This window comes from Lissotriton vulgaris, chromosome 12 (assembly GCF_964263255.1).
Source record: "Lissotriton vulgaris chromosome 12, aLisVul1.2, whole genome shotgun sequence".
Classification (NCBI taxonomy): domain Eukaryota; kingdom Metazoa; phylum Chordata; class Amphibia; order Caudata; family Salamandridae; genus Lissotriton; species Lissotriton vulgaris.
In genome coordinates this window covers 546,638,302-546,664,684 of record NC_141700.1, presented here as the reverse complement: position 1 = coordinate 546,664,684, position 26,383 = coordinate 546,638,302, and the positions used below count along the sequence as shown (strand labels likewise).

The following is a 26,383-nucleotide window of genomic DNA, read 5'->3' as shown; positions in this document are numbered from 1 at the left end:
TTTAAACCACGATTTTTGTAGTACACAGCCTTTTAGTAAACACATGAGGATGGTTGTTACACATAGATACTGGAACAGGGTTTTGCTTTTATGTAGAACGTTGAATGTATGTTCAGTCATTACAATAGAAATCTATAATAGCATGCAGGAGCAGAGCCAGCCCATCAGGGATTTATAAACATCTACAGGGATGAGGCCACAAAGATAATGACTTAATATTTATATTGAGTTATTAGTGTTAATTATTATTGCCCACTTGGGCTAAATTTCATTTAATTGTAGCCATAATTCATAAGGAAGGTCTGCTTCATATATTTTATAATGACAGTAGTTTAGACTACTACTATTGTGTGGTAGTAGAGTTTGCCCATTAGGTCTGCATGTGTGTTAATAGAAATTAATCTGCAAGTGCACTATTAGGGAAAGAGAAAACAATATATATAAAGCACAACAGGCATTAATCACTGGGGCTTTATTCAAAACTATAATGTTATGTTTTCAATAGTAGGCCTGTCCTTATAAAAAACTGTGCCATTTTATACTGAGAATTCTCCTTTTATACAATTTTAAGAGGAATATTTATGTAATATTATAATGCGACCCCTTATTGTTTAATGAATTGGTTCTGTTTAGTTATATTGTGCAGAGAACAGAAATAATGATTTGACGGCCGCAATTGTGCAGTAAGCAATATAGCGACAAGCCTGTTTTCAGTGGTTATTATAATGTCACACGATAAGTGATGTAAATATAAGAACAGCATGGTGCCTCACTGCTTGTGGTCTTAGTTGCTGAGCATTCGAAATGCACCAGGGTAGAAAGAGAGCACTTTACTAAAGAAGCTGATTTGTGCAATACCCTGAGTGCTGACTTTCCTTGCGTGAGGAGGAACGAGGTACTGTGCATATGTATCACGGATTTGCTGATTCCGCTTTTGTCCTCACACCCTTCGATCAGGAGCACGGGGCGGCCAGCAGTGTCAGAGGACATATAAGTTAAGACCTGACTTTAAAAAGGTAAATGTAAGCATACACACTTAATATTTTTCTACACAACTGCCTTGTACTTACACTGCCCAGCAATTCTCCGAGGACTACATCATTATGGTCAAGAACCCATTTCGCCTGCAAAAGAGAAAAAGTGTGTGGTTAAAGGGACATGCACAATGTGCTGGGAAGCATGTCTTTAAGGCAGCCTACATATTTGAACATCCAATCACAGTACATGATATGGCAGTTCTCAAAACGTTCCGCGTAATGCTAGGCGTGCAGTGAACTATGATTTAGAATATGTAACCATTGGACTACCAACAGGACGTCATCATTTTTATTCCTCAAAAGCCTTGGATTCTCCACCCCTTTTGTGCATTCCAAAGTTAGAGGTACTCTGTTGTCACTCCTTGGCTACCCCAGGTCTAGGTGGAAATTGCGTGGAGGTAGGTCGTGCGGAGAACAAATGCACTGACTTTTGTACCCTAAAGTACTATTAATCACACAGGTGCGTTGTTGAGGCTGTCTCAGATTGTACAGCCATTGCCTTTATATGCCCTATATTCTCAATTTTTTCATGGTCCCATGCATGCTGGCTGTCCAAATTTTGTTGGGGCGAAATGGTAAAGGAGGGAGCGTCAGTGAGATATAGTTGTGGCTCAATGTATCATGGAGGTCTGGGTGAGCAGCTCATTTAACCTAATTAGGAATGGCAACTTGTAGGTGAAAGATGGCCCAATGCTGCGGGATGTGGTTATGCAGGAGAGGTTCGCAGCCAGGTAGAGGTACGAAATTTAATGGACACATCAGTTTTCTTCACAATTGACAATTTCAGAGGCTTTTCCATTCTTTCAGATCCATCCCATCATCTCATCTGAAATCTTTGGCTAGATGTTTCCTACGTTAAAGCAAAACTAGGTGTAAGGTCATTTGCTTGTCTGTGTCAAAGTTTAGTTTTGCCATCAAGTTTCTCTATGTAAGTACATTAGGGTGTTTTTTATATTGAACCTAACCAGAGGACGCCTGTTAGTTGCTGAGCTCCTCCTATCACAACTGACGCATCTCTCATTTCAACCCTGAATTTTGATAACTCAGTTGGCAACTGCACACAACATTGCCTTTTCATGTAGCTTCTCACAGGCATTGGTGGCCCTGGATGTGCAGAAATGACACAAAGGCAAATTAGCATTTGGTTAATCAGCTAGGAAAGCATTTCTATATTCTTATAAGACTCCATGACAATTGCGGCAAGCCGAAAATGTACCCACTTTCCAACATTCAAATGCAGGATGTGAGCAAATCTATTTGTTGCTAAATAATCCCAAATAACATATATTTGATTGTAGGCAACATCAAATAAGCTCTATTTGTCCAAAATTATTCTTTAGTATTTGGATCAAAAAGGTGTTCCACATCGATATGTTAATTGGTTGAACTGCATGATCCACAAAATGTATATAACCTAATCCAACTGGGTGTATACCTGTTCAATTCTTGACGGCTAAATACCCACTACTTAATGGAAACCTTTGACCTAGCTGAGAACACATATGCTTCTTTGATGGTCCTTTCTTTTCATAGATGACGAGAAATCTTTCAACTGGGTGAACTGGCCATTCATATCTGCTGCTACGAAGTACATTACATTTCTATCTAATTTCTCTAGGTTGATTGTTTCTCTTGTATTGAGCCTCAGCAACTGACCTGATTTTGAATGACAATAAAATGATAACAATTGACCATAGCTTAGGCAATGAATATCTATACACTTTGCGATTCTGATCGACAAGTATCCAACAGCTTACGTAGCAATTCTACCAACTAGTATCTTCATTAAATAATACGATCTGTAATTTGTTCATTGTAATTTGATATCCTGATAACTTTACTAAGACTTCAACTGCCGTAAAGACACTGCCAAAATTATAAGACTCAGGTTCTGGTAAGAGAATGCTATAATCTGTGTGAAGTTTGATTTAGCACCACCCACTCGTACAACAGCCCTAGTCCATGGATCCTTCATTATACATCTGACAAGTGGTTCATCCAGGTGGGTAAAGCCTGGTGGGTTGCGCAACTTAAACTGCCTTGGCTCAACTACTTCACAGATTGGTTATCCAGGAGTAGTAATCATATACAGCACTATCCTCACTGAGAATATGGTTGGGCATGAAGATCTGAAAGGTTACACCTCTAAATATCAGAGCCTCAAATGTTTTTTGAATAAAAGTAATGCTTTGCACCCTACATCCATTTGTTAATGGTTTAAATGTTGGGCTCAGAAACTGAAAGCTACTGAGGAGAGTGCATTCAGTCTAGAGGGGGAAACTAATACATTTAGTATCCTAATGGGAGAAGAAGGGCATATGGCAGGGGTCTTCAAACTGGGGGGCCTTAAATGAGCCCAGGGGGGCTCCAGCCTCTGCTTAAAAGAAGCATCATGCTAACAACAATGCTTTGTTTTCAGCTGGAAACAAAGAAACAAATGATCAGCTGTAAAATATATATATATATATATATATGGATTTTTGGTGCAACGGAGCTGGAATATATATATATATATATATATATATATATATATATATATATATATATATATATATATATATATATATATATATATATATATATATATATATATATATATATATATATATATATATATATATATATATATATATATATATATATATATATATTCCAGCTCCGTTGCACCAAAAATCCAGGTCACTCGCAGGCGGGTGCCTCTCGTGGTGGTGCCCCACGTGAGTAAATAGCAGCTCCGTTTCTCTCAGTATTTTCAGAAAGAAATACGGCACTCGCAGGGAAAGTGTTCGATATGTTTTTTAATCAAAAACACTCAGCAGACAGGTCTGTTGAGTGTTTTTGATTAAAAAACATATCGAACACTTTCCCTGCGAGTGCCGTATTTCTTTCTGAAAATACTGAGAGAAACGGAGCTGCTATATATATATATATATATATATATATATATATATATATATATATATATATATATATGTTTGCTTCTGTAGAAGGAGAGGTTGGTTAGGCTGCACTTTCTTATATAATGATAGCTCCATTTATGATTTACAGACTACTTGCTATGCTATCCGTATTTGTGTTAGGCATTTTCATACTTGTTGTGGCATGTGTACTGCATACTAGAGCACAATAGTTAAAATGAACATTTTAAACTTTCCTCGTATCAATTTCAGAACTTACTGTGGACTAGTACGCGTGTGTGAGCAAAAAGGTGTGTCCAGCAACCGCGATTTCTGAAAGGGGCAGGATTGTTGTGTTCAGGAGTGTCTAATCATTTGTTCCTCTGTGAGTGGGCAGGAGGCAAGTGAGACAATACAGCTAGTGGGTCCCGGGCTCACAGGGACTCAGGTGGTAGGATGATTCAGTCCTTGCATAGTAAGGTCCCATACTCTAAAGCATAGTTCTGTGACGCTGCAGAATCCCTGCAAAAGAGGTTTACCGCCAGCCCATTCTTCTGAAGTAGATGAACTGATAGCCATCGCCCTTGCTTTTATCCTGGATGCAAAGAAAAACAGTGAGTCATTTTCAATGATTGAGAGAGCAAGGCTGGAGTTGCTCATGATTTTGGGCTTCACTGGGCTCAGGTAGAGTTCCTTAACACTGAAGGAGCTCCAATCTGCTTCCACTGAGATATCTAGATAGATCAGCAGACTTTTTGACCAAAATGTGACTGTTAGCCAGCGGTCCAAATTTGAGGCACCCATCACTTTTTTGGAAGTTGTAAATGCCATTGGTTCTCTTGACAGTGCGAAGGCTTCTGGCCCATATCAGATACCATTAGAGTTTTATTCCATCTTTTTTAAGATCTTGGCTCCAGTCTTAATGAGTCTTTTTAACTCTTTTCACCAGGTCCCTGAGTTGTGGAGAGAGACAAATAGGGAAAGACCCCATACTCTGTGGATCATACCGTCCAGTCTCCTTAATCAACACCGATGTTACAATATATACCCTTGTTCTTGTTAATCGGCTATTGGTGATAATTTAGGAGTTGGTCGATCTAAACAAGCATGGTTTCCTCCCAGTGCGGGGCACACCATCACATGTTAATACAGCAATCTCTGCTCTGGAGGTGGCTTCTTCTGGTGGGGATACAGTCAGTATGATATGTCAGGATTAAAAAAAAGCCTTTAAGCGGGTCTTCTGGCCCTTCCTTTGGGGAGTCTTGTAGCCCGCGGGCTTAGGCTTAATCCTCATCTCCAAAGTTAGGCGTCTGTATGCTGGTCTTAAGGCAAGCATCCACAGCGCTGGTCTAGTTTCAAATTCTATCAATATTCTATGCAGTACCCGGCAGGGGTGCCCTCTATCTCCCCAGCTATTTGCATTATACATAGATCCGTTTACCAAATCTCTTAAGCAATCAGAAGAGATACAGCCCTTGAAGCTGTATCTTTATGAGGTCAAAATCCTAGGATATGCTAATGATGTGGCTGTCTTTACACCTGCTCCTATAATTTGCTTAAGAGCAGTAGTCTCAGCTGCCCAGGCATTTGGGGAGACGTCCAGTTATAAGTTAAACTCAGGCAATACCCAGAGCTTAACTAATGTTGCTCGGTCAGGACAGGATGTGAGGTGGGTCCAGTCATTGGTTTAACTAAGGGTTATCTTAACTATTAATACCTCCGGGATCCTTGGGAATAATTATGGGAAGCTGTTTCAACACTCCGTTGACGTTTTTCTGAAATGGAATCATTTTCATCTTGGGCTCATTGAGTGTTGTAACCTCATTAAGATGATCGTCCTCCCTAGGTACCTGTATCTTTTTCGCTGTATGCCCCTTTTTCCTCAGGTGGTCTTGTTCACTAAAGTGGAGGCCTTTTGGCAGACGTTTATCTGGAGTTATCAGAAGCCTTGTTGTAAAGTTCAGTTTTTTAAAACAACCTTATTAATTGGCATTCTTTCATGTTTGTGGCTTCTATTAGGTTGGGGTATGTGACCTCAGGTGCGTATGTTCCCGGAGTTCTTACCTCTGGGCTATTCTATACCTCCAGGAGTGGGAATTCTGGACACCGTATATTTTAAGGGAACTCACTTTAAGACTTTAAAAGCCTTTACTTTTATCTGGAATTCATTGAAGCAGATTTTTTCAGGCATTACCCTGTTTAACCACCTTACACATCTGGGCTATAATCCCAATTTCCCTCATTGTGTGCATGAGGGCTTCAGAGAGGTTTGGGGAAGTGTCAACCAGTTGATTTTAGGGTAGGTATTCAAAACAGATGTCTTCTCTTCATTTTAAAATATACAGCAACAGTTCTCCCTTCCTTCCACTGTTTTCTTTAGATACCTGCAGATTAGGCATTTTATCTTTAGTCTTAAGTATGAAGATCTTTGCTGTAGTGATAACCCCTGTCTGGACCTTATAAGGAATGCTCCTCTAAAGAAAAACATCAGGCTAGTCTATAAGGTAAAAATCTGTCATCACAGAGTAACATGGTTGACTCATTCCAGCTGCGGGCAGATAAATTGAGTTCTTGCTCAACACTGAATTAACAGCTGAGGACCTTAGGCGCAGCAATGTGCTGTTTCACATCCTTCAATCAATCAATCAATAATATCATTTGTAAAGCGCACTACTCACCCGTGAGGGTCTCAAGGTGCTGGGGTGGGGAATGCTGCTACTGCTCGAAAAGCCAGGTCTTGAGGAGTTTTCTGAAGGTCAGCAGGTCTTGGGTCTGCCGAGGTGGGAGAACGATCTGCCGCCTGAGGTCACTCTTCGGAAACGGGGGACTGTAGCGAGGGCGAGGTCGGCGGAGCTGGCGGGTGGGGGTGTAGAAGCTGAGTCATCTGTTGAGGTACGTTGGTCCGGTGTTGTGGAGTGCATTGTGTGCTTGGGTGAGGAGCTTGAAGGGTTATCCACTTGTTGACCGGGAGCCAGTGCAGGTCTCTCAGGTGGGGTGTGATGCGGCTGCAGCGAGGGATGTCGAGGATCTGGCGTGCAGAGGCATTCTGGATGCGTTGGAGCCGTCTCATAAGTTTGGCCGAGGCTCCTGCGTAGAGGGCATTTCCATAGTCCAACCTACTGCTGACAAGGGCCTGGGTGAACTGTTCTTCTCGTATCAGTGGGGATCCACTTGTAGATCCTACGGAGCATGCGGAGGGTGTTAAAGCAGGAGGAGGAGACGGCGTTGACCTGTTTAGTCATGGAGAGGGTGGAGTCGAGGATGACCCCCAGGTTGCGTGCGTGGTCGGTGGGTGTTGGAGCGGTTCCTAATGTGGTCGGCCACCAGGAGTCATCCCAGGCCGAAGGGTTGGATCCGAGGATGAGGACCTCCATCTTGTCTGAGTTCAGCTTCAGTCGGCTGTTCCTCATCCATTCAGCAATGGCCTTCATTCCTTCGTGAAGGTTGGTTTTGGCGGTGTGGGGGTCCTTGGTGAGGGAGAGTATCAGTTGGGTGTCATCGGCGTAGGAGAGGATGTTGGGGTCATGCCGATGGGCGACGTGGGCGAGCGGTGCCATGTAGATGTTAAACAGAGTTGGGCTGAGGGATGAGCCCTGGGGTACGCCGCAGATGATCTCGGTGGCCTTGGAGCGAAAGGGGGGAAGGCGGACGCTCTTTGTTCTGCCGGAGAGGAAGGAGGTGGTCCAGTCCAGGGCCTTCTCTTGGATCCAGCGTTGTGGAGGCGTGTTCGTAGTGTGTGGTGACAGACCGTGTCGAAGGCGGCTGACAGGTCCGGGAGGATGAGGGCCGCTGTTTCTCCGTTGTCTAGCAGGGACTTGATGTCATCGGTGGCGGCGATGAGGGCAGTTCTCGGTGCTGTGGTTGCTGCGGAACCCGGACTGGGAAGGGTCCAGGATGTTGTTCTCCTCGAGGTAGCGGGTCAGTTGTTCGTTGACGGTCTACTCGATTACCTTTGCCCGGAACGGGAGCAGGGAGATGGGCCGGAAGTTTTTGAGGTCCTTGGGGTCCGCCTTGGGTTTCTTGAGTAAGGCGTTGATCTCGGCATGCTTCCAGCTCTCCGGAAAGGTTGCTGTCTCGAAGGAGGTGTTGATGACTTTCCAGAGATGGGGTGCGATGGATGTGCTGGCTTTGTTGAAGATGTGGTGTGGGCATGGATCTGACGATGGTGTTCATGATTTTGATGGTGTAATCGTCGTTGATGTTGATCCAGTAGAGCAGGCGGTTGGTGCGGATGGTGGTCGTGGGGGCGGAGGTCTCAGTGGTTGTCAGGGTGGTCGTGGCGTTGAAACTGTCGTGGATGTCTGTGATCTTGCGGTGGAAGGAGGTAGCCAGCGAGTCGCACAGGTCTTGCGAGGATGGGACGTCGTTGGTGTTGGAGCTGGGGTTGGAGAGTTCCTTCACGATGTTGAAGAGCTCTTTGCTGTTGTGCGCATTGTGGTCTAGGCGGTCTTTGAAGGAGGCCCTTTTGGCAGATCTGATGAGGTGATGGTGTCTGCGGGTGGCATTCTTGTGGGCGGCGTGGCTGTCCGGTGTTCGTTCACGAAGCAAGATCTTCTCTAGCTTTCGGCAGGTTTGCTTGGAGGCCCGAAGGTCTTCAGTGAACTAGCTGGCTTTCTTCTTGGTATGATTGTTGGAGGGTTTCTTGATCGGGGCGAGGGTGTTGGCACAGTCGTTGATCCACTGTCTGAGGTTACAGGCGGCGGTGTCGGTGTCGGTATGGTCGGCGGGTGGGCTCTGGGCGAGGGTGGTGGTAAGCTGGTTTTCGGTGACTTTGCTCCAGCAGCGGTGAGGCATCTGTTGGGTGCGGTGGTGCGTGGTGGGTTTCTTGAAGGTGAAGTGGATGCAGCGGTGGTTGGTCCAGTGGAGTTCGGTGGTATGGTTGAAGGACACGTGGGGGCTTGCGGAGAAGATGGGGTCAAGCGTGTGACCGGCGGAGTGGGTGGGTGTTGTGACGAGTTGTCTTAGAGTCTGAGGTTGGCTAGGTTGTCGATCAGGGTGGTGGAGTTGGTGTCGTCATTGTTCTCGAGGTGGAAGTTCAGGTCCCCGAGGAGGATGTAGTCCTTGGAGGCGAGGGCGTGTGTGATGACGAAGTCGGCGATGGAGTCGCTGAACTGTAGTCGGAGTCTGGGCGGTCTGTAGATGAGGGTTCCTCTGAGGGTGGTGTTGGGGTCGGTGTGGATCTGGAAGTGCAGGTGTTCAGCGGTGCTGAGGGTGTCATTGGTGTTGGCCGAGACTCTGAGAGTGTTCCTGTGGACGCTGGCGATTCCTCCTCCCGCTCTGTTGGTGCGGTCCTTGCGGGTGATCTTGTAGCCTTCCGGGACGGCTATGGCTATGTCGGGTGCCGAGGCGGGGTTCAGCCAGGTCTCCGTCAGGAAGGCGACGTCTGGGGAGGTTGAGTCGCGTAGGTCCCAGAGTTCAACAGCATGTTTTCGGGTGGAGCGGTGTTGAGAAGGATGGATCTGAGGTGGTTGGGTTCTTTCCTGGTCGACAGTGTGGTGGGGCGGATGCTTGTGAAGCTGCAGTTCCGGCAGGTGAAAGCTCCGTGGGTGCGCTTCGGGCGGCCAGGAAGCAGCTGTGTGATCGTCCGGTGTTGAGTGCGTGGAGGGTTCTGGCATCGTAGCGGTGTTGGGCGTCATGGCGTTCGTGGTGTCCAGGGGTCCTAGCGCTGGGAGCGGTCCAGGCACGGACGGGCACAGACGGGATTGCCTTAGGTGCACCAGCGGTGCGCCCGCTGAGCGCGGCCGCGTAGCAGCTTCCATATGAGGGGATGTGGGAGGGAGGAGCAGCTGGGAGGCGGGAGGAGGTGGAAAATGGGATTGCAGGGGGGCGGGGCCACAGTGGCGGGAAAAATGAGCGGGTGCCGCGGGAGAACTGGGCACAGAGGAATAAAAACAAGTCTGGGCAAGAAAACAAGTTAGGCACAGGGGAATAAAAACAAGTCTGGGCAAGAAAGCAAGTACAGGCACAGGGGAATAAAAACAAGTCTGGGCAAGAAAGAAAGTTAGGCACAGGGGAAAAATACAAGATTATGCAAAACCAATGCAGGCAGAGCCGTGCAGCAGCGTGGGGAGCAACCTGCCTGCGAGCAGGGTTATAGGTCGCTCCTTTCACCGCTACGCGGCTTCCATATGAGGGGATGTGGGAGGGAGGAGCAGCTGGGAGGCGGGAGCGGGGCGGCGAATGGGATTGCAGGTGGGCGGGGCCACAGGGACGCAGTGGCCGGAAAAATGGGCGGGGGCCGCAGGAGAACTGGGCACAGGAAGGAAAAACAAGTTTAGGCAAGAAAACAAGTACAGGCACAGAGGAATAAAAACAAGTCTGGGCAAGAAAGCAAGTTAGGCACAAGGGAATAAAAACAAGTCTGGGCAAGAAAGCAAGTACAGGCACAGGGGAATAAAAACAAGTCTGGGCAAGAAAGAAAGTTAGGCACAGGGGAAAAATACAAGATTAGGCAAAAACAATGCAGGCAGAGCCGTGCAGCAGCGTGGGGAGCGACCTGCCTGCGAGCAGGTCGTATCAAGGTACACCACTTGAAATTTATTAACAATTGGTATTACACCCTTCATCGTTTCCTTGTTATGAAGCTATGACCAGATGACCACTATTTACCCTGTGGATCAGCAGGAGCTAATGCGGTTCATGTTTTTGCATCTTGCTCCGCACTACGTTTGTAAGGGGAATTTGTCTTTGGTAACTTCTATGCTAAACTTAGAGGTAGGGGCGGATCCGAAGTTGATTAGGTTGGGGCATTCACCTATCAGGTTTATACATTTTTTTCTATCTTGCTGGCAAAACTGGTCCCGGCACGATTTTGGCTCTCTAGAGAGTCACCTGATCCATGGATCTGGAGGCGTAAATTCCTGAGCTTAAGTAGATTGGAGATGGTATTAATTAAAAACTATCCTTGCAGGAGAAAGCTCCATTGGATTTGGAACCCCGTCCGGGGTTGGTTGGCCAATGTAGCTGTTTAACAGGATATGCCTGCTTAGTCACATTTTCTTTTTCTTTTTTTTTCAGTATCCACTCCACCTACTCAGGATTATCTAGTACATGAATGTGTCTCTTCTTTTCTGTTTTGGGAGGAAATGTATTATTCTGTTTAGCTAATTTGTCTCTTTTTGATTAAGTTTGTTATGTTTTGCTCTGTCATTAACTGTGCTCCTACATACTTATTTTCCTTGCGAAGCAATGTAATTGGTTTCCCTGTCTCTGCTATTTTGTTGCTTTCTTGTTCCGTTTGAAATTAATAAAAAAAATGTTTTTAAAAAGACAGGTATGGCATTCTACGTTGTGCAACACTTGTGGTCAGCAACCTGTCTTCTGTATGTGATCGTAGGCAGACAATCACAATGGCTGGGACATGCTGGTCCAGACTGCCAAGGTACACATGATGGCAATAGCATGCTTGACAATCTACTGTTCTTCACATACATCCAACTGAAGAAGGGCCATAAAGACATGGATTGCTTCCATGCTGTTTGGATTGCCTACTGGTGCATGCATGCTGAGAAGAAAAGTCTGTGGGCAAGGGATGTGGAACACTGAAAAAAAAATTATGAACATCCATTAAGCTAAAAGAAACATTCTTTAATCCAGGAAGTATAGACGTATGCCTTTCTGTCGCCTCCTACCTTATCACAATTTCCTGAGTAGTATATAACTGGCCTATAGTTTACCATCTACCACTCAAGTGCCTACCGCAGCATCGCCACACTTCTAGTCATTCCGGATTTATTCCTGGATTTCATCAGTAGTCAACATGAAATTATTCGATACCTTTCTTTTTCTACCCTCTTCTTATGGAATTTTTTGTAAGCATTTTCTGTTCGGTTGGATACTGGTCTCTAGTGTTTCAGATTTTGTTTTAAACGTTACTTTCTGGAAATTTAGAATGTTCAATACTGTTAGATCTTGATGTTAAAGGTGGACAGGTGTTCTGCCACAAAAAAATGGTCTACATAAACAGTGGACGCCCCTCGAGCTTCATCAAGGTGTCGAACTGATGGAATATGCACCATGCATTTACAAAATACAATGTTCTAAATGTTCCCCACACACATGTCTAAGATGGATGCATTGACAGTTCAAATATATACGGTATTATGGAATGCTTGTTTATGAGATTACTTTAGTCCACTGTAACCATGTGTCATCCAGAATTTGGTTGCTTCATAAGAGTTTAGTAGCCCATGAATTTACATATCTGAATACGTTCTATGCATTTAGATGATAATATAAAAATGTATTGGATCCACTACTCCACCACACTATCAACGGCCTGATAATATAACGTAGCATGTAGGGTTACATGTGGAATTCTGCTCCACACGATCACAGATGACCCAATGGAATTATATTGGCCAGAAATTCAGACTGTTAAAAATTGCTTTAGTCAATCAATCAATAAAAACTTTATTCGGCCACATATTGGCCATGAAAGTACATTTTACATTAAAAAAACATTTACGTTGTAGGTTAATGGGCCCTGAATACCTCAACAACCGCCTCTCGTTCTACACTCCCACCCGCCAGCTCCGCTCCGCCAGCCTCTCCCTCGCCACCGTACCACGGATTTGCAGAACCACCGCCGGAGGAAGGTCGTTCTCCTACCTGGCAGCCAAGACATGGACCTCCCTCCCCGCACACCTACGAATGACCCAGGACCATCTCACCTTCAGGAAGCACCTCAAGACCTGGCTTTTCGAGCAGTAGCGGCACCCCCCTTCTTAGCGCCTTGAGACCCTCATGGGTGAGGGTCTTGATTGATTGATTGATTGATTAAAATAGAGAAAGTTATAAAAACACAAAGAAAGGACATATTCTGACAACCCAGTTCATGATTGTAAACCCACCATATTATTTCGTTTACGGATCGCCCTTGACAGGAAACGTGCAACCCCATAACAAACGAAGGGGGAAGAAAGCATTTGTAGGTAGGTCAGTGCTGGCCTAACTTGTACAAAATGGCAATCTTTAAAAAGTGGTAGAATATATTTAAATCTCAGTTCAGTATAAAAACCACAGAAGAACATAAATTGCAATATATCTTGTTCGGAGAAGTTATCACATATACATGGTTGCAAGGAGCCTAACTTTGCGAAGCCTTTAGGTACAGTTAGGAGCCAGTGGATACAATTAAATTTAAATCTGGATAAAATAAAGCAGTGGTGCAGGTTATTAACAAAAGACCAGAGTGGTTGGCCTAAAATACCAGAACTTAAGATCATAAAATATCTACACGAAGGTTTCATAAGTTCTTTTGTTTCTCTATCTAATTGCCTCCTAGTGAGAAATTGAGTTTTTAAGTTGTTCACAGTTTCAGGTTGCAGCTTCCTAAGTTTCTTAAATAGCTCTGGTTGCCCAAGAGCTGCAGTGAAATATAATTTAACCACAGGATTTCAATGGCTCTATCCAAACTCATGCAATCATCTAAGATAGTCTGGTTTAGGTTTGGTTTATCTCTCGACCAAATGTTTAACCACCATATAAGGGGTGCTACAGCAATATTATCTATCAAGTAGCCCTATCTTAGTTCCTCATGGATAATAAAAGCTGGAATGCTAGGGGGAGTAGCCAAGAGTTTCCGTAAATGGTTATTTTCTACTCCCTGAAGTTCGCTGCAGTCCTTAAAAACCCACACCACACTACCATACACTGTCATAGCGATACATTTCTCATTATATGTTTTTAGCAGTGGTTGCATTGGTTTGCTGCCTAATCTTCTAGCGAAATCCAGTGATGCTCCAGTAGCTTTAGTCTTTGGCTGCAACAACTACCAAACCCCTGTCCCCCCTCCCATCTCCCAGCCCCGATCATCTTCCCCACCCCACAGAGAAGCCATTGCTACTGTTTACCATCTGCTATGAGAAAGTGGGAAAAAGGGAACAATAATCTCCTTGGAATAGGGAATTCAACACAGTAATACCATGTCCACATAGTTATTACCCATTAGAAAGAATTTAATGCATAATATGTGGAATTCCAAAAAAGAATACGGGTCAGTAACTTAACTCCAGCCACCTGGAATCTCTGTTTGGAATTCCGACCTACTTGTATGGTTAAATGTTACCTTGGTTAAAAAAAATTGAAAAAAGGACTGTGATCAATGGTAGGGCTTTGAATAAGACTGCAGTAGAGTATAAAGACGGACAAACACAGGAAATTAAAGCGTGCAAGGCATACTTCTGAAATCAAACATACATTCTTGCTTTGTCCAGCATATGGGCCACACCACTTGACAGTCTTCTGAAGGGAAATTGTCACCGGCCAGAGCTTACCTTGGTGACAGCTGTGCGGATGATAACTTGAGACTTCTTGGTCAGCACTGCACGTCTCTTTAGATGGTGGATAATGAGAAGGGGGATGGTTGAAAAACTGCTCCCCTCTGAGTCAAACTGGTATTTGTTCTGCAGAGGAAAGAAGGTAAAATACAGGAACAACTTGGTAAGGCAAGAAAGAATCAAACTAAAATAATGCATAGGTCATATATTAAATAAAATATTATTTATTTTATGCATTTATGATGTTTTTACTTTTTTGGCCCTGTTGGCCAAAATAAAGTGATTTGAACTGAACTGAAATAAATGTGTTTGCAATTGATTGCCCTTTCATATAGGTGTTGGCAAGAGCAACTGGCGCCTCACTTCAGACCTCATTAGGTCTCTCCTACACAGCGCATGTACCGCAATGTGAGACTTATTGTTCACAATTCAGTGGGTTTATAACCCACCCCCAGCATACCATTGTTTTTGTTATCACTGCCTTGCCTTCCTTTCTTGTGTTAGCTCCTTCGTGGAGCATGGACCAAGTACATGTGTTCTTCCTCGTCTTTTTTGCAACATACTATTTCTGACACAGGGATGTGGCTTATTATTTATATTTCTTTCCCCCTATCTGTTGTCTGAATTGACGCTTCAGTTACTTATACCCACAACTGTACTACTCTAGGCTACTCTACTGTACTCCATGCCCCTCCACAACACTGTGCAACACTCTACTCTACACCACTCCACTCTTTGCAATGCCACTCTTCTCTATGCCACTCCACACAACTCCACGCCAGTCTACTTTACACCACTCTACGCCACTCTACTCTGTGACACTACACTGTGCTCTGCACCACTTCACTCCACTCCACATATTGCTGCTTTGCAGCACTCCACTCTATGCCGCTCTACTCCATTGCTACTCTCTCTATTCCACTCTACGCCACTCCACACCACTCTATTTCAGTCCAGTCTACTTTATGCCACTCTACACCACTCTACTCTATGCCACTCTACTCTACACCACTCTACGCCAATCTACTCCACTCCACCCCACTGTATGCCACTCTACGCCACTTTATGCTACTCTACTCTATGCCACTCTACTCCATACCAATCTAATGTACGCCACTCCACTGCAGTCTCCACTGCTGTATGCCACTCCACTCTACAAGATTTGATGCAACCCCACTCCATTCCACTCCACACTATATCGCGCTACTCTATGCCATTCAAGTGTACACCACTCGACATCAAATCCACTGTACCCCATTCCATTCTACTCATCATTCAATGCCACTTTACCACACTGTACTCTACACCACTCCACTCCACTCTATGCCACTCAACGCCACTGAAGTCTATGCTACTATACTCTACGTCACTCACCTTTACTTTGTGCCACTCTACTCTAACCCCCTGTACTCCATACCACTCTACTCTAAGCCATTCCAGCCCACTCCACTCTATACTCTATACTATGACATTCTATTCTACTCCACTGTACCCTATGCTACTCCACTCTCCACCACTCCACTCCAAATCTATGTTACTCTACGTCACTCCACTCTATGCCACCCTCCTTCACTCTCTTCTAAGCCAATCTACTAGATGCCACACCACTAATGTTTAGCCAAGCTGAACAGCAGGCACACTGCTGTACAAAATGGCTAAAAGACAGTGGCTAAGCCAATAGCTCTCACATAGGCGAGACCTATTGGCTGTGCTAATGATTGGTTTTCAAATAAGTAGGCCTATGCAGCTTTATCCACAAGTTACTGGCCATGATTACAAGAGGGAGGGATAGCTAAATCAAAAAACCCTACACACAGCCCTGTTTGCACAGGATTCGGAATTATGAGTTGTAGAGAGTTTACCAGGGTTAGATGTGATAAACTGTGCGCGCCCCTGTAATTTTGCCCAGGTAGGTATTGAAAGGAAGTCAAACTTGAGATATTTGCTTGGGGAAAATACCTACGAAATACCGTAACATGCAGTAGACTATGGTGCAGAAAACACCACAATTCGCATATAACTACCCATTTTGAAATGCTAAAGTATGGGATCAGATCAGTTCTGATTCATGCAGTTTCTAATTTCATTAGGTTTATATATGCCACCAACTCCTCCGAGGCACTTGTAATCATGGGATATTCAATTCTGCTAGAACTCTGTAAACTATAGTATTTTTTGCATGTGGCATGCTCAGTGATTTGAGCTAATAGATAATAGTAGGCAGTTCTTCATTTGTAAAAGAATGAGTGTCGGTGACCAAAGTTCTACCCCGGTTGTCCTATTAACAATTGACGCATCGAATACCGAGGCTAGGTATTGTTGAATTCAGTAGGGGTGGGCGGAATTTGCGTAATCGCGTTATGCAAATCTCTGCGAAACGGTAAAAAATCTCAGCGAACACGCGGAATTGCTTGTTCGCAATGCTTTTTTACTGTTTGCAATCGCTGCTTGCATGCTTGGGGGAAATATCTCGCAAACATGCATTTTGAGAATGCGAACAAGCAAAAAACTTTTGCGAAGTCGCAGAACGCAAAATTTTGGGCAATTTTGCGTTCTCTGTGGAACACGAAATTACCCAAATTCCGCGAGCAGAACGGAATTTACCGCTCAGGCCTAGAATTCACCTCAGTCCTCTTTAAATCGCTAACAGACACTGTTGCCCCTTTCTCTCACTCTTGCCGGATCTCACGCTTACAGGTCCCTTTGTGCCAGATTTGCCATCAATGTCTTCCTCCTTCTTTCGTGTGTGTGCGTGTTTTTACCCCTTTTGCTCGTGGTCGATATCTGATGAGGAAAGAATAAGTGCTGGTCTGCAAAAAGAAGTGCTGGTGGGCTCCACCAGCAACCACAGGCTCAAAGTAAGAACTGATAAACACAACTAATAGTTGTAACATTTGGGTAAAAGCTAGTGTGACATTCAAGTACTCTCTGTGCCACCCACTCATTTGTCCGGGACAAACTCCTTTCTCCCAATAATAGCAAATTACCCCTATCCCGGGATAAAAAGGAGGGTGTGGTTTCACAGTTCTGGGTTCGACCAATATAGCGCACTCTCAGATGGCAGAATCATTAGTGAAGTAAGCCCTATGGCCTTTAGAAAGTGACGGAAAGCAACATTTGTCTAGCCAACATGCTGCTACTTTCTCATTTAGGTTGTGCTTAGATGTGATGCGTTTAGTGGTGCTGCCTTCCCTTTACAAGTCTCACACACTAACTGGCTCGCTTATAAAGGTATTTAAACCTGCCAAAAAGAGAGTGAAAATACCATAATACCAGTGGGCTATATAAGGATTTGGAGTGGACAGCAACTTGCCAACTGGTGGTGAGTCCTATAATTCAGTCATTGACTCCACCAAGGTGAGGAGATAACCCTGCTGCTAATGGTGGTGAGATCAACTGCTGCATCCATGGTGATCAAGCCGCCACCATGTGTGAGGCAATTACTTGAGTGAAAGGCTGCCATAGAGAGGGCCGCCTAGGTAACGTGTACTTAACTTGCTGGGATATACCCAAAACATATTAGGGAAATAGGTATGTGGCGCAGACAATTAAACTCTACTTTGGTGGCTACATTTCCAGCGCCCTAACATTCTAAAGGAAATTCAATCGTCAACAAAAAGTATTGGTTGAGAATTTTCAGTAGTGGTCTACCCCAGGGGTCTCTAACCTTTCATGTAAAAAGAGCTACTTCTGATCCTAGAAACCTGTCGTGAGCCACAGCGTATTATAAGAATTTGATAAAGGTGGACAGAGATTAAATAATTTAAACAAAGAGTATAAAGCTTTATTCGCACAGGAGGTTTATTGCCAAAGGTTTACATTAGGAATCCCTAAGAATCAGTTTCGTCCCTTTGCTCTTCCGACCGTGAACAAGATAAAAGGAGTGAAACTGAGAGAGAAAGGCAGATAATGCAATAGGAAAAAGAGAGTAAGAAAGTAGAAGGTGATGAGAGAAAAATACAAATAAAAGAGAGAATGACAGCATAAGAGAAAAAATGGCAAGAGAGAAAGAATAGAAAATAGGAACAAAAGAAGAAGAGAAAGATGGTAGGAAAGAACAAACAAAAAAGATAAGAAAAGAAAACAGAGAAAGGAACTAAAGAAAAAGGAGATGAAGGAAGAACGAAATTAAGAAGACAATGAAAGAAGAAAAAGAGCTATGAAAGGAATGAATGAATAAGAGGAAGAAAAAAAGAAATATAATGGAAGAAGTAGAAAAACAAAGAAGGAACAGCACAACAAAGAAAAAGAAGAAAAATAAGGCAAAAGAAAGAACGAGAAAAGGGGGGAGGTTAGGGAAAGTTAAAACTGAGAAAAAGACGTAGAAAGGTAAAAAAGAATGAAAATACGAAAGAAACAAAGAAAGAGACATGGAAAAAGAACAATAGTGGAGGAAGAAAGGAGAAGAGAAAAGGAAAAGTACAATAGGTAAATGCAAAAAGAAAAAAGAAAAGTGAGAAAGATATGAAGGAAAGATGGAGACAAAGAAAAGATACGATTACAGGATAAGAGGAAAAGAAAAATAAGTGGACAAAAGCAGAGAAAGAAAAGCATAGGACAAAAGAAAGGGAGTTGAAAAGAAGAAAATAAATCAAGTAAGGACGAAGGAAGGAAAAATAAAGGAAGAAAAGAGAAAGACAGAAAACTGAGGGAAACACGAAAGAATGACAAAACAAAGAAAATAATTGAGAGAGAGGAGAGAAAAAGAAGCAGAGACAAAAGAAGAGAAATAAAGATAATGGAAGAGAAGAAGAATAAAAAAGAAACAAAGAAGAGGAAAATGAAGATCTGAATGAATGAGAGGTATAAATTAGGTATAAATTAGGAATGAGTAGAACTCAGGGTTACCTAAAAACTCAGCAAGATTCTGCAGAGTTCTGCAAACGACGTAGTTCAGTATGTTGAGCTGCTTGCGCTGATGTTTAGCGCCTGGAGCTTGTCCCACACTGAAAAATCAGCATGAACGGCACCACTTGGGTTGCCAGAGGGCGCTGCCTTCTTTCTAGAGCCTGAGTAGATTTTCTACTCAAGCGGCAGCTTTGTAAATGCGAGCGGCAGCATTCTCAACACGAGCGGTGGTGGGATACCAGTACCGCCTACATTGAGAAATCTCACCCGGAGGTTGTCTAGCACATGATTTTTTCACTCACCAACTTAACATTGGTGAACCGTGTGGCAGAACAAATTCCGCCACACTGCTGCTGGTGGAGTTTTTCTGAAACTTTGTGATCCAAGTGGATCGTGGAGTGGCCAAAACTCAGCAAACTCCACCAGAGGAGTGGAGTTTACCGCCCACCCTTAGTGTAAATAAAATAAGAAGAAAAAAAGTTGAGAAAAATAGCAAGCGTGAAATAAAGCCAGGAAGAAAAAAATAATGTGAAAAACTCAAATAAACAAAAAGGGAGTGAACGAAAAAGAAGTAGGCAAATTCAAGTAGTGTAAACAAATGAAAAAAGAAAGGGGATAAACGAAATTTAGAAATGAGAGAAAGGCCTGAAAGCAGGGAAAAAGGAAAGAAGAGAGGGGCAGCAGAAAAGAATGGGGAAAAGAAGTAAATAAAGAATTGTTTAGAAGAGGCTATGTTACGTCATCCTGCACTATCTAACATGCCCTCACAGAAAATTGTCCAGTGTGTTAAACAACTTCCCTATCAAGTGAGTAGATGTATATGAGCTACTCAGTGATAGCCTGTGAGATACTGGTAGCTCGCCATCAAAATGCTGTAGACCCCTGAGCTACCCTAATGGGTGATGCCCACTTTTGCAGAGTAAGCTCTGCTGCATTGTTGGTGAACACAAAATTAGTCAGATTTTCATCTTGTATATGCACAGACACTGCAAATACACAACAGGGGGATAGGGATATTCTGCCAGCAACAGTCTAGATCAGTTTGCACAAAGTACTTTCCGTAACATTCCCCATGTCTCACTCTTCAGAAATCTCTATGTTACTGCACGAAGGCGGCATGATAGCCTTTGCATATGCTCAGTGCTGTACACCTGTCTTTCTCGGTACTCACATTGATAAACTGAATGATGAAATGCCTGCACTGCCCAGAGGCCATCACGGACAGGACATACTCTCCGGGCTTCCCGTGACCTTCTCGAACCAGGAAGTCCCCGTCTCTGGTCAGCAACGCTTGTGTCTCCTGCCGAGGAATTGCCCCATGGAACCAGTCCTGTTGGTTGAGGGGTCTTTGGGCAGGCGGGACCAATGGCACAGGAGCAGGAAGCTTTGGGACAGAATGAGGAAAGGGGAATATAGCAAGAAAGGTAAGGACAGGAAAGATAAACAAATGGGAGGAAGAGAACCGAGTACACAAGAAGGTGTGAAGGGAGAAAGAGACAGTTGTTAAACTTCCATTCCAGTGCCAAACCCAAAAAAACTGTTTCTGAAATATGTCACAAGTTGCCATCTCAACATGAAATTTCAAACAAGTCTTTCTGAATTACATTTAGACCAATATATCATTAAGATAGGTCAGAGCAGTAAAACACAATTAAAGAATATTTTGGGGGGTAATTTGAGGTTGTACCTTTAAGTAGGCTGTGGGTGATTGGCATGAGACAATACTATACTTAGACTAGCCAACTTTCTCCTATCAAGTTCCTTTTGTTCGTGGATGATGCAAAGAAGCGGGACCAACACTGAGTTCCTGTGTAGCACTTGGCCGTCTTGTCTAACACAAGAGGGCACATGAGAGAGATTCCAACATGTGGGTCAACAAGCTTGGAAAGATAAGAGGCTCTGGAAAACTGCTTAGCCTTTTACCAGTCTATCCCTAACCACTCCTAGAACTAACTACCACCAGTTTGTTTCTAGACACATGTGAGGGAGAAGCAGCTGGAGCCACTGGACAATGCTTCTCAGGCCTTGGACGTTACTTGACTACAACCACTAATAAACTGCTAGACACCAACACATGTACGATTCCCTCCTGCTGCTGGGTTTTCTGTCTGCATTACTCCTGATCTGTAGCTTCCCTCTGCAGAAATTCTTCTCTTCCCATAATACCATCAGGGCAGGTCCGGACTGGGAACCCAAAGCAGCGATGGCAATTTTCTTGGCCCAGCCCCTGGAAAAGCACAGTCTGGCCCTGGGTGGCTGGAAAAGCTTGCTTCCTCCTGTTGTTACTGGGGCACAGTTGGGAAATCAGTCCCCAGTAACAAAACCAGCTTCCACCACTGCAAAACCAGCCCCCATCCTACTAGCCTCCTGGGGAAACACCCAATGCCCTGTACGGCCAGTCTGGCCATGCATCAGGGTCTTCTAAACAGCGGTGGTGTGGCTGTCTCCCTTCACTCAATCAGCCCAAGGGAAAGGTACTGGGAAGACAAAAGCATTTCACTTGATTTAAGGAACACAATACGAATATCCATACAGAAGGCCTTCTAGGAGATGATCTAGTTCTTGTATTGCTCACAATAAATGTAAACCCAAAGAGGGTTCCTCTTTTAGAAAAAATAAATAAAACTTTAGTCACTTTAAGTGATAATGCCTTGTAACTTCAGTAAGTCTTCTGGCATCAATAACACTTTTGAGTAGTTGTCAACAGATTTACTGTATCTAGCCCCAAGCACTCACTACTCCTGTGGGTACAGGTAGCAAAGGTCTAGGGGCAGATTTATCAACACTTTACTCCGGTGCAAAATCACAAAAAGTGACACAAACTGGGGGAGTGTAACTAATGTATTGAGTTTTCCGCACAAAACTTTATTTGCACTGAAAATTAGTCTATACAATAATGCAAATAGCTCTGTATCACTTTGTGTCAAGGGGGTACCTCCATGAATGGTGAATAGATATTCCTAAGCTACCATCCATGGTTTATGAGGCAAAATACTAACTTCTACCAATAGTACACACTGCTTTGCCCCAAACAATAACACCTACTCGATGCAGGCATGAAGTGAGAGAAATCTTTTAATTTCTCCTAATTTTGCAAACACTTCGCATGGGCCACTCTGTACTACACACATTGAATGTGTTAAGAGTTTTAAACTTTGTCTAGGCATTGTATTTGTTACCAGAATGATACCTACCCTTCCACTACAAAACCTATGCCAACATCAAGCACTCAGCTGTGCACAATGCTGCAAATGTAGGAGAATTAATCAGTATTGCACAAAACATAGCGGTAGGTAATTTATTGAAAACAGCTTCACATAATATTATTACAAGAAACCTGATGTGAACAGAATTACCCGGTGATATGCTCTATATAACATCATAATCACGTAACTAGAACAGCAAAAAAAGGACATCAAAAAGAGGGTTAAACAATATATGTTTTCTATCAACTTCAATTAGAAGTAACCCGCACAGAAGTGAGCAAACCCTGGGTCTTGGTGATACAAATTAAAAACAGGAGGTTACTGCAACAAACAACATATTTCTCATAAACATCTATATCAACTCATGATCAAGGGAGAAATTAAAGTTTATGGAAATATTACAAAATGTAATTATAACGTTAAACCACAAACACTCCAATGCCGATTGGTTAATAACATGATAGACAATCAAGATGGGGAAGAGGTAAACTTGCAAAACTTTCAATGAACATCCCAAAACAGGTATTGACCGCCAAATCTAAGAGAGACAACTGGGAGAAGGGCTTCTCTCACTATGTCGCTTGGTGTGATCCAGCAATCTTTACACACACTCCAGCGACTAGGCATCCACTACTTGACTATACAATAGCAAGCATCTCATTATTAAAGCTTATTTGCACATTCCAAACAGAAAATCAGAAACAGAAAATGATCGCTGTCCTCAAACCTTTGCACTCAATTAAAACGCCCATTATCGGGCAGGAAAACGCCCACTGGAATGACCTCAATCTGAAATCTTGAAGAGGCTTAAATGGGATTGTGCAATACCAGATATCACCCACTGCACCATACTGTTAAGAGTTCTGGCCTAAGGAGGCGAATAATTACGTAACTGAGTTGGAGAATTTATATTTCCCACAGCTAACCTAGGCAGAAAATCATGATTTTATTAAAGACACGGAGGCTAATATGTATATATCCTCTTTCTTGCCCTCACACAGCAGCAACATAGATAGAAAGTTGAAACAGAATCAGAAGCTTTAAGTAGTCCAAACATGCATAATTACTCAGAGCATGCAGCCATGTTCCTTCCTTTTTGCAGTAAATGAACAAAATCCGCTCCAAAAATGGGGAAGCACTTAATGAACTTACCTTGAAATTTTCCTCCACCTATAACCCAACATCGACCGCCTACCGATGCGGACATTAAATTTGTCCTGAAACAGAACAAAAATTATTATGGTGGGAAGGGATAATATTTGCCTTCATAACTGTAATAAAATCATGATTTTCTACACACCCCAGCTGTGGAAAATATGAATTTTATGACAAGGCACGGAAGCAAATATCATGCATGATTAAAGCCTTAACCACTGAATCAGATGCCCAGTTTGCTGAAGCAAGAACACTACTTAAACTTCTATCTACCAAAAAAGATTAATAGGCCATAGGGCCCCTAGCAGAAAGTGCCTGAAATCTAGAAATATCAATTCCCACTCTTTGCATGACTTGCTTAACCCATTTCCCTAAAGTAGGACTAGAAAATGTTTTGTGCTGGTAAGTGAATGAAATAAAATTCTGAATTCTCAAATCTTTTGTACTTCTCACATACTCTCTTAAACACTTAACAGCACACAAAACTTACTTGTCCCGCATGCTTGGATAAAATATAGTTCTAGACATAGTCTTAGTCCGTCTTTCTATGAAAAAACGCACACCTTCTCGATGATACATCCTCAAACAAACCTCTAATGCTCTAATGTCACAAACCCACCTGAAAGAAAAAAGACACAGTGACATAGCCAACTTCAAAGACAAACCCTCAAGGACGAAACCCTGTTTTCGCTCCAAAGTGCTAACTCATTCAAAACCATATCCACATATCAAAAAGAAGAATACTCAAACCTGGATGAATCTTTAAACCAAATCTCCGATTCAGGCCCCATCGACAGTCCATCCAGCAGAATGTGGCCTGCACAAATTTACGAATTGTTTAAATTCACAAGGCTATAAGAACTACATGCTTTAAAAAATCTGCTAAATGATTAGCCACACTTACTATAGATGCCATAACGGGATCCAAATTCCTGTTAGAACACCAACAAACCCATCTTTTCCATTCCGAACTATATGCTTTCATGGTACCTGGTGCCCAGGACCTCCTGATGAGCTTTGCAAAATCTGATGATAAGCCTGACAGCTGCCAAACTCTACTGATAGCATTCATCCCATCAACTGAAGATGTCCCTGATACCAGTCGCGGCTCCCAATACTTGCGGGAAGAGGTTGTGGGGGGGAGGGGCCGCGCTGGGGTGAGGGGCCGGGGTTTAAAAATAAAGTTTAAAAAAAAGAAAACGTACCTGACCGCCGGGTCGTACCGCACCGCATCTGCTGTGTGCTCCTGGGCCGGGGTCCGCATTGGCGCCTTCGGTTGAGTGGCTGGTGGCAACAGCAACCCCTCTCAGCCAATACAGACGCTGCTCCAGCAGCACCAGGATTGGCTCGAGCAGGGACTGTCCCCGCCCATAGGAGACCGGGGGCTGCGGCCACTGGCCAGTAGCAGCGCTCGCTCTCCTAGTGTGCAGCAGCAGCACTGCAAGCTAATACTAGTGCGCATGTTTGGGCTGGTCCGAAAAATGACTAGCTCAAACCTGAACATGAGCACTGGGCCTGCCCTGCTGCTGCTGCTGTCAGTCAACAACAAACCACCCCCTGCAGTGCTGCCCCACCCCCTTCCGTGACGTGTCCTGACTGACTCCGGCCGACCGATTTTGAGTCAGGACGCAATCTTCCTCGTTAAGTTAATGAAGATGAATGTGGCCATGCTGTGGGCGGGGCAACGCCCTTGATGGAGGCACCGCCACTGCCTGATACACTAAATTGTGACTCTCCCCCACTGAATTCACCAACAACCCTTGGAACATCTGGATTATCTATCAAAAAACTTAAACCTGGGGGGGAGGAGCCAAGCTTGACAACGAGATGGCCGCACGTTAGCTCGGCTCCGCCGCCCTACCTGCCTGAAATCTAATATCCTGTCGATTATCCTGCCCAAAACGGACAACATCTTATATGCAGAGCTTTGCAGTAACTTACCATCCATCCCGGTGGGTCCGGTGTTCAGTGGATCCACAGCGGTGCCCTCCCGGAAAGTGCGGCCTTCCCGGGGATGAGACCGGGGCCTCGCCCTTAGCGAGTTGCCGGCGAGACGGTGTCGGCGGCGGCCTCGGGTGGAGGTCTGGGGCCGGCCGGAAGATGCCGATGTGCGAAGAGCCCAGAGGCACATGAACGCGCCTGGGACACTCGTCCGGTGCTCCAGAGGTGGTGTGCGGCAAGTCGTGGGGTGGGGATGCCGTGTCTGGTGGCTCCCCCCGTTGTTGCCGTCCGGCCGTACCGGGCTCCTTCACTTGGTGGCGAAGAAGGACTTTGGTGGAGCGGTGTCACCGGCGGGTCCCCCTCCCTTGTAACCACTATTTTAGCGCTGTGGGTGCTGCTTGTGCGCTTGAGGGGGGTCCCGCCGGCGCTCTGCTGTTGAGCTCACCCTTGGAGACGAATCCGGAGAGACGGCGTAACTGTCGCAAAATGGCGGCTGCTACCATCTTCCATGTGGGGTCCCGGGACGCCGATTTCTTGCCCGTGCACTCCTCCTGGACCTGTACTGGTGAGCTCGAACCCACGGTGGGCGACGTCCTGCAAGCTTTGAGGTCCTGGAGGTCAACCTTGATCCGGGATTCCTGGGTGCGGGGAGAGGTAGTGGCCGCCATTCCTCCCGGGCCGGCTCTTGAGGCCGCGGATGGGTCCGGTGCGGTCGTTGATTGTTCCCCGCTTCCTGGCTGGGGTGGCGATGGTCCTACTCATGAACGGGTGGAACCGCTGGAGTCTATTGACATTGGTATGTATGGCTGCTGTGAACAGTATCTGCATTGCCCGCGTGAGAGGGGGTCCTATCGGCTGTTTCCGTTGATACTCCAGCAATTTTTCCATGGCCTTTCTTCATCGTCAGGTCCTATGCCCACTGGATCAACGTACATAGCGACGATGGCCAAGAAGGGACTAGGATGAACCCGGTTCATTTAGGAGGACTACTGATTGGCACATGGAGTTATGGACTGCCT

General features: G+C 44.5%; 1 protein-coding gene across 1 annotated transcript in view; it reads right to left on the bottom strand.

The window, feature by feature from the left end:
• LOC147677704 (tyrosine-protein kinase Fer-like) overlaps positions 1 to 26,032 on the bottom strand; it is a 219,909-nt gene extending 193,877 nt beyond the window's left edge. Inside the window, exons 1-7 of the mRNA XM_086945577.1 lie at positions 25,810 to 26,032; positions 24,174 to 24,240; positions 24,015 to 24,042; positions 20,234 to 20,446; positions 14,212 to 14,340; positions 6,563 to 6,565; positions 1,071 to 1,124 (exon numbers count right to left, since the gene is read on the bottom strand). Of these exons, the coding sequence (XP_086801703.1) occupies positions 1,071 to 1,124; positions 6,563 to 6,565; positions 14,212 to 14,340; positions 20,234 to 20,446; positions 24,015 to 24,042; positions 24,174 to 24,240; positions 25,810 to 26,032 (717 nt within the window). The remainder of the gene's footprint in view (positions 1 to 1,070; positions 1,125 to 6,562; positions 6,566 to 14,211; positions 14,341 to 20,233; positions 20,447 to 24,014; positions 24,043 to 24,173; positions 24,241 to 25,809) is intronic.
• Between the last annotated feature and the right edge of the window lie 351 nt (positions 26,033 to 26,383).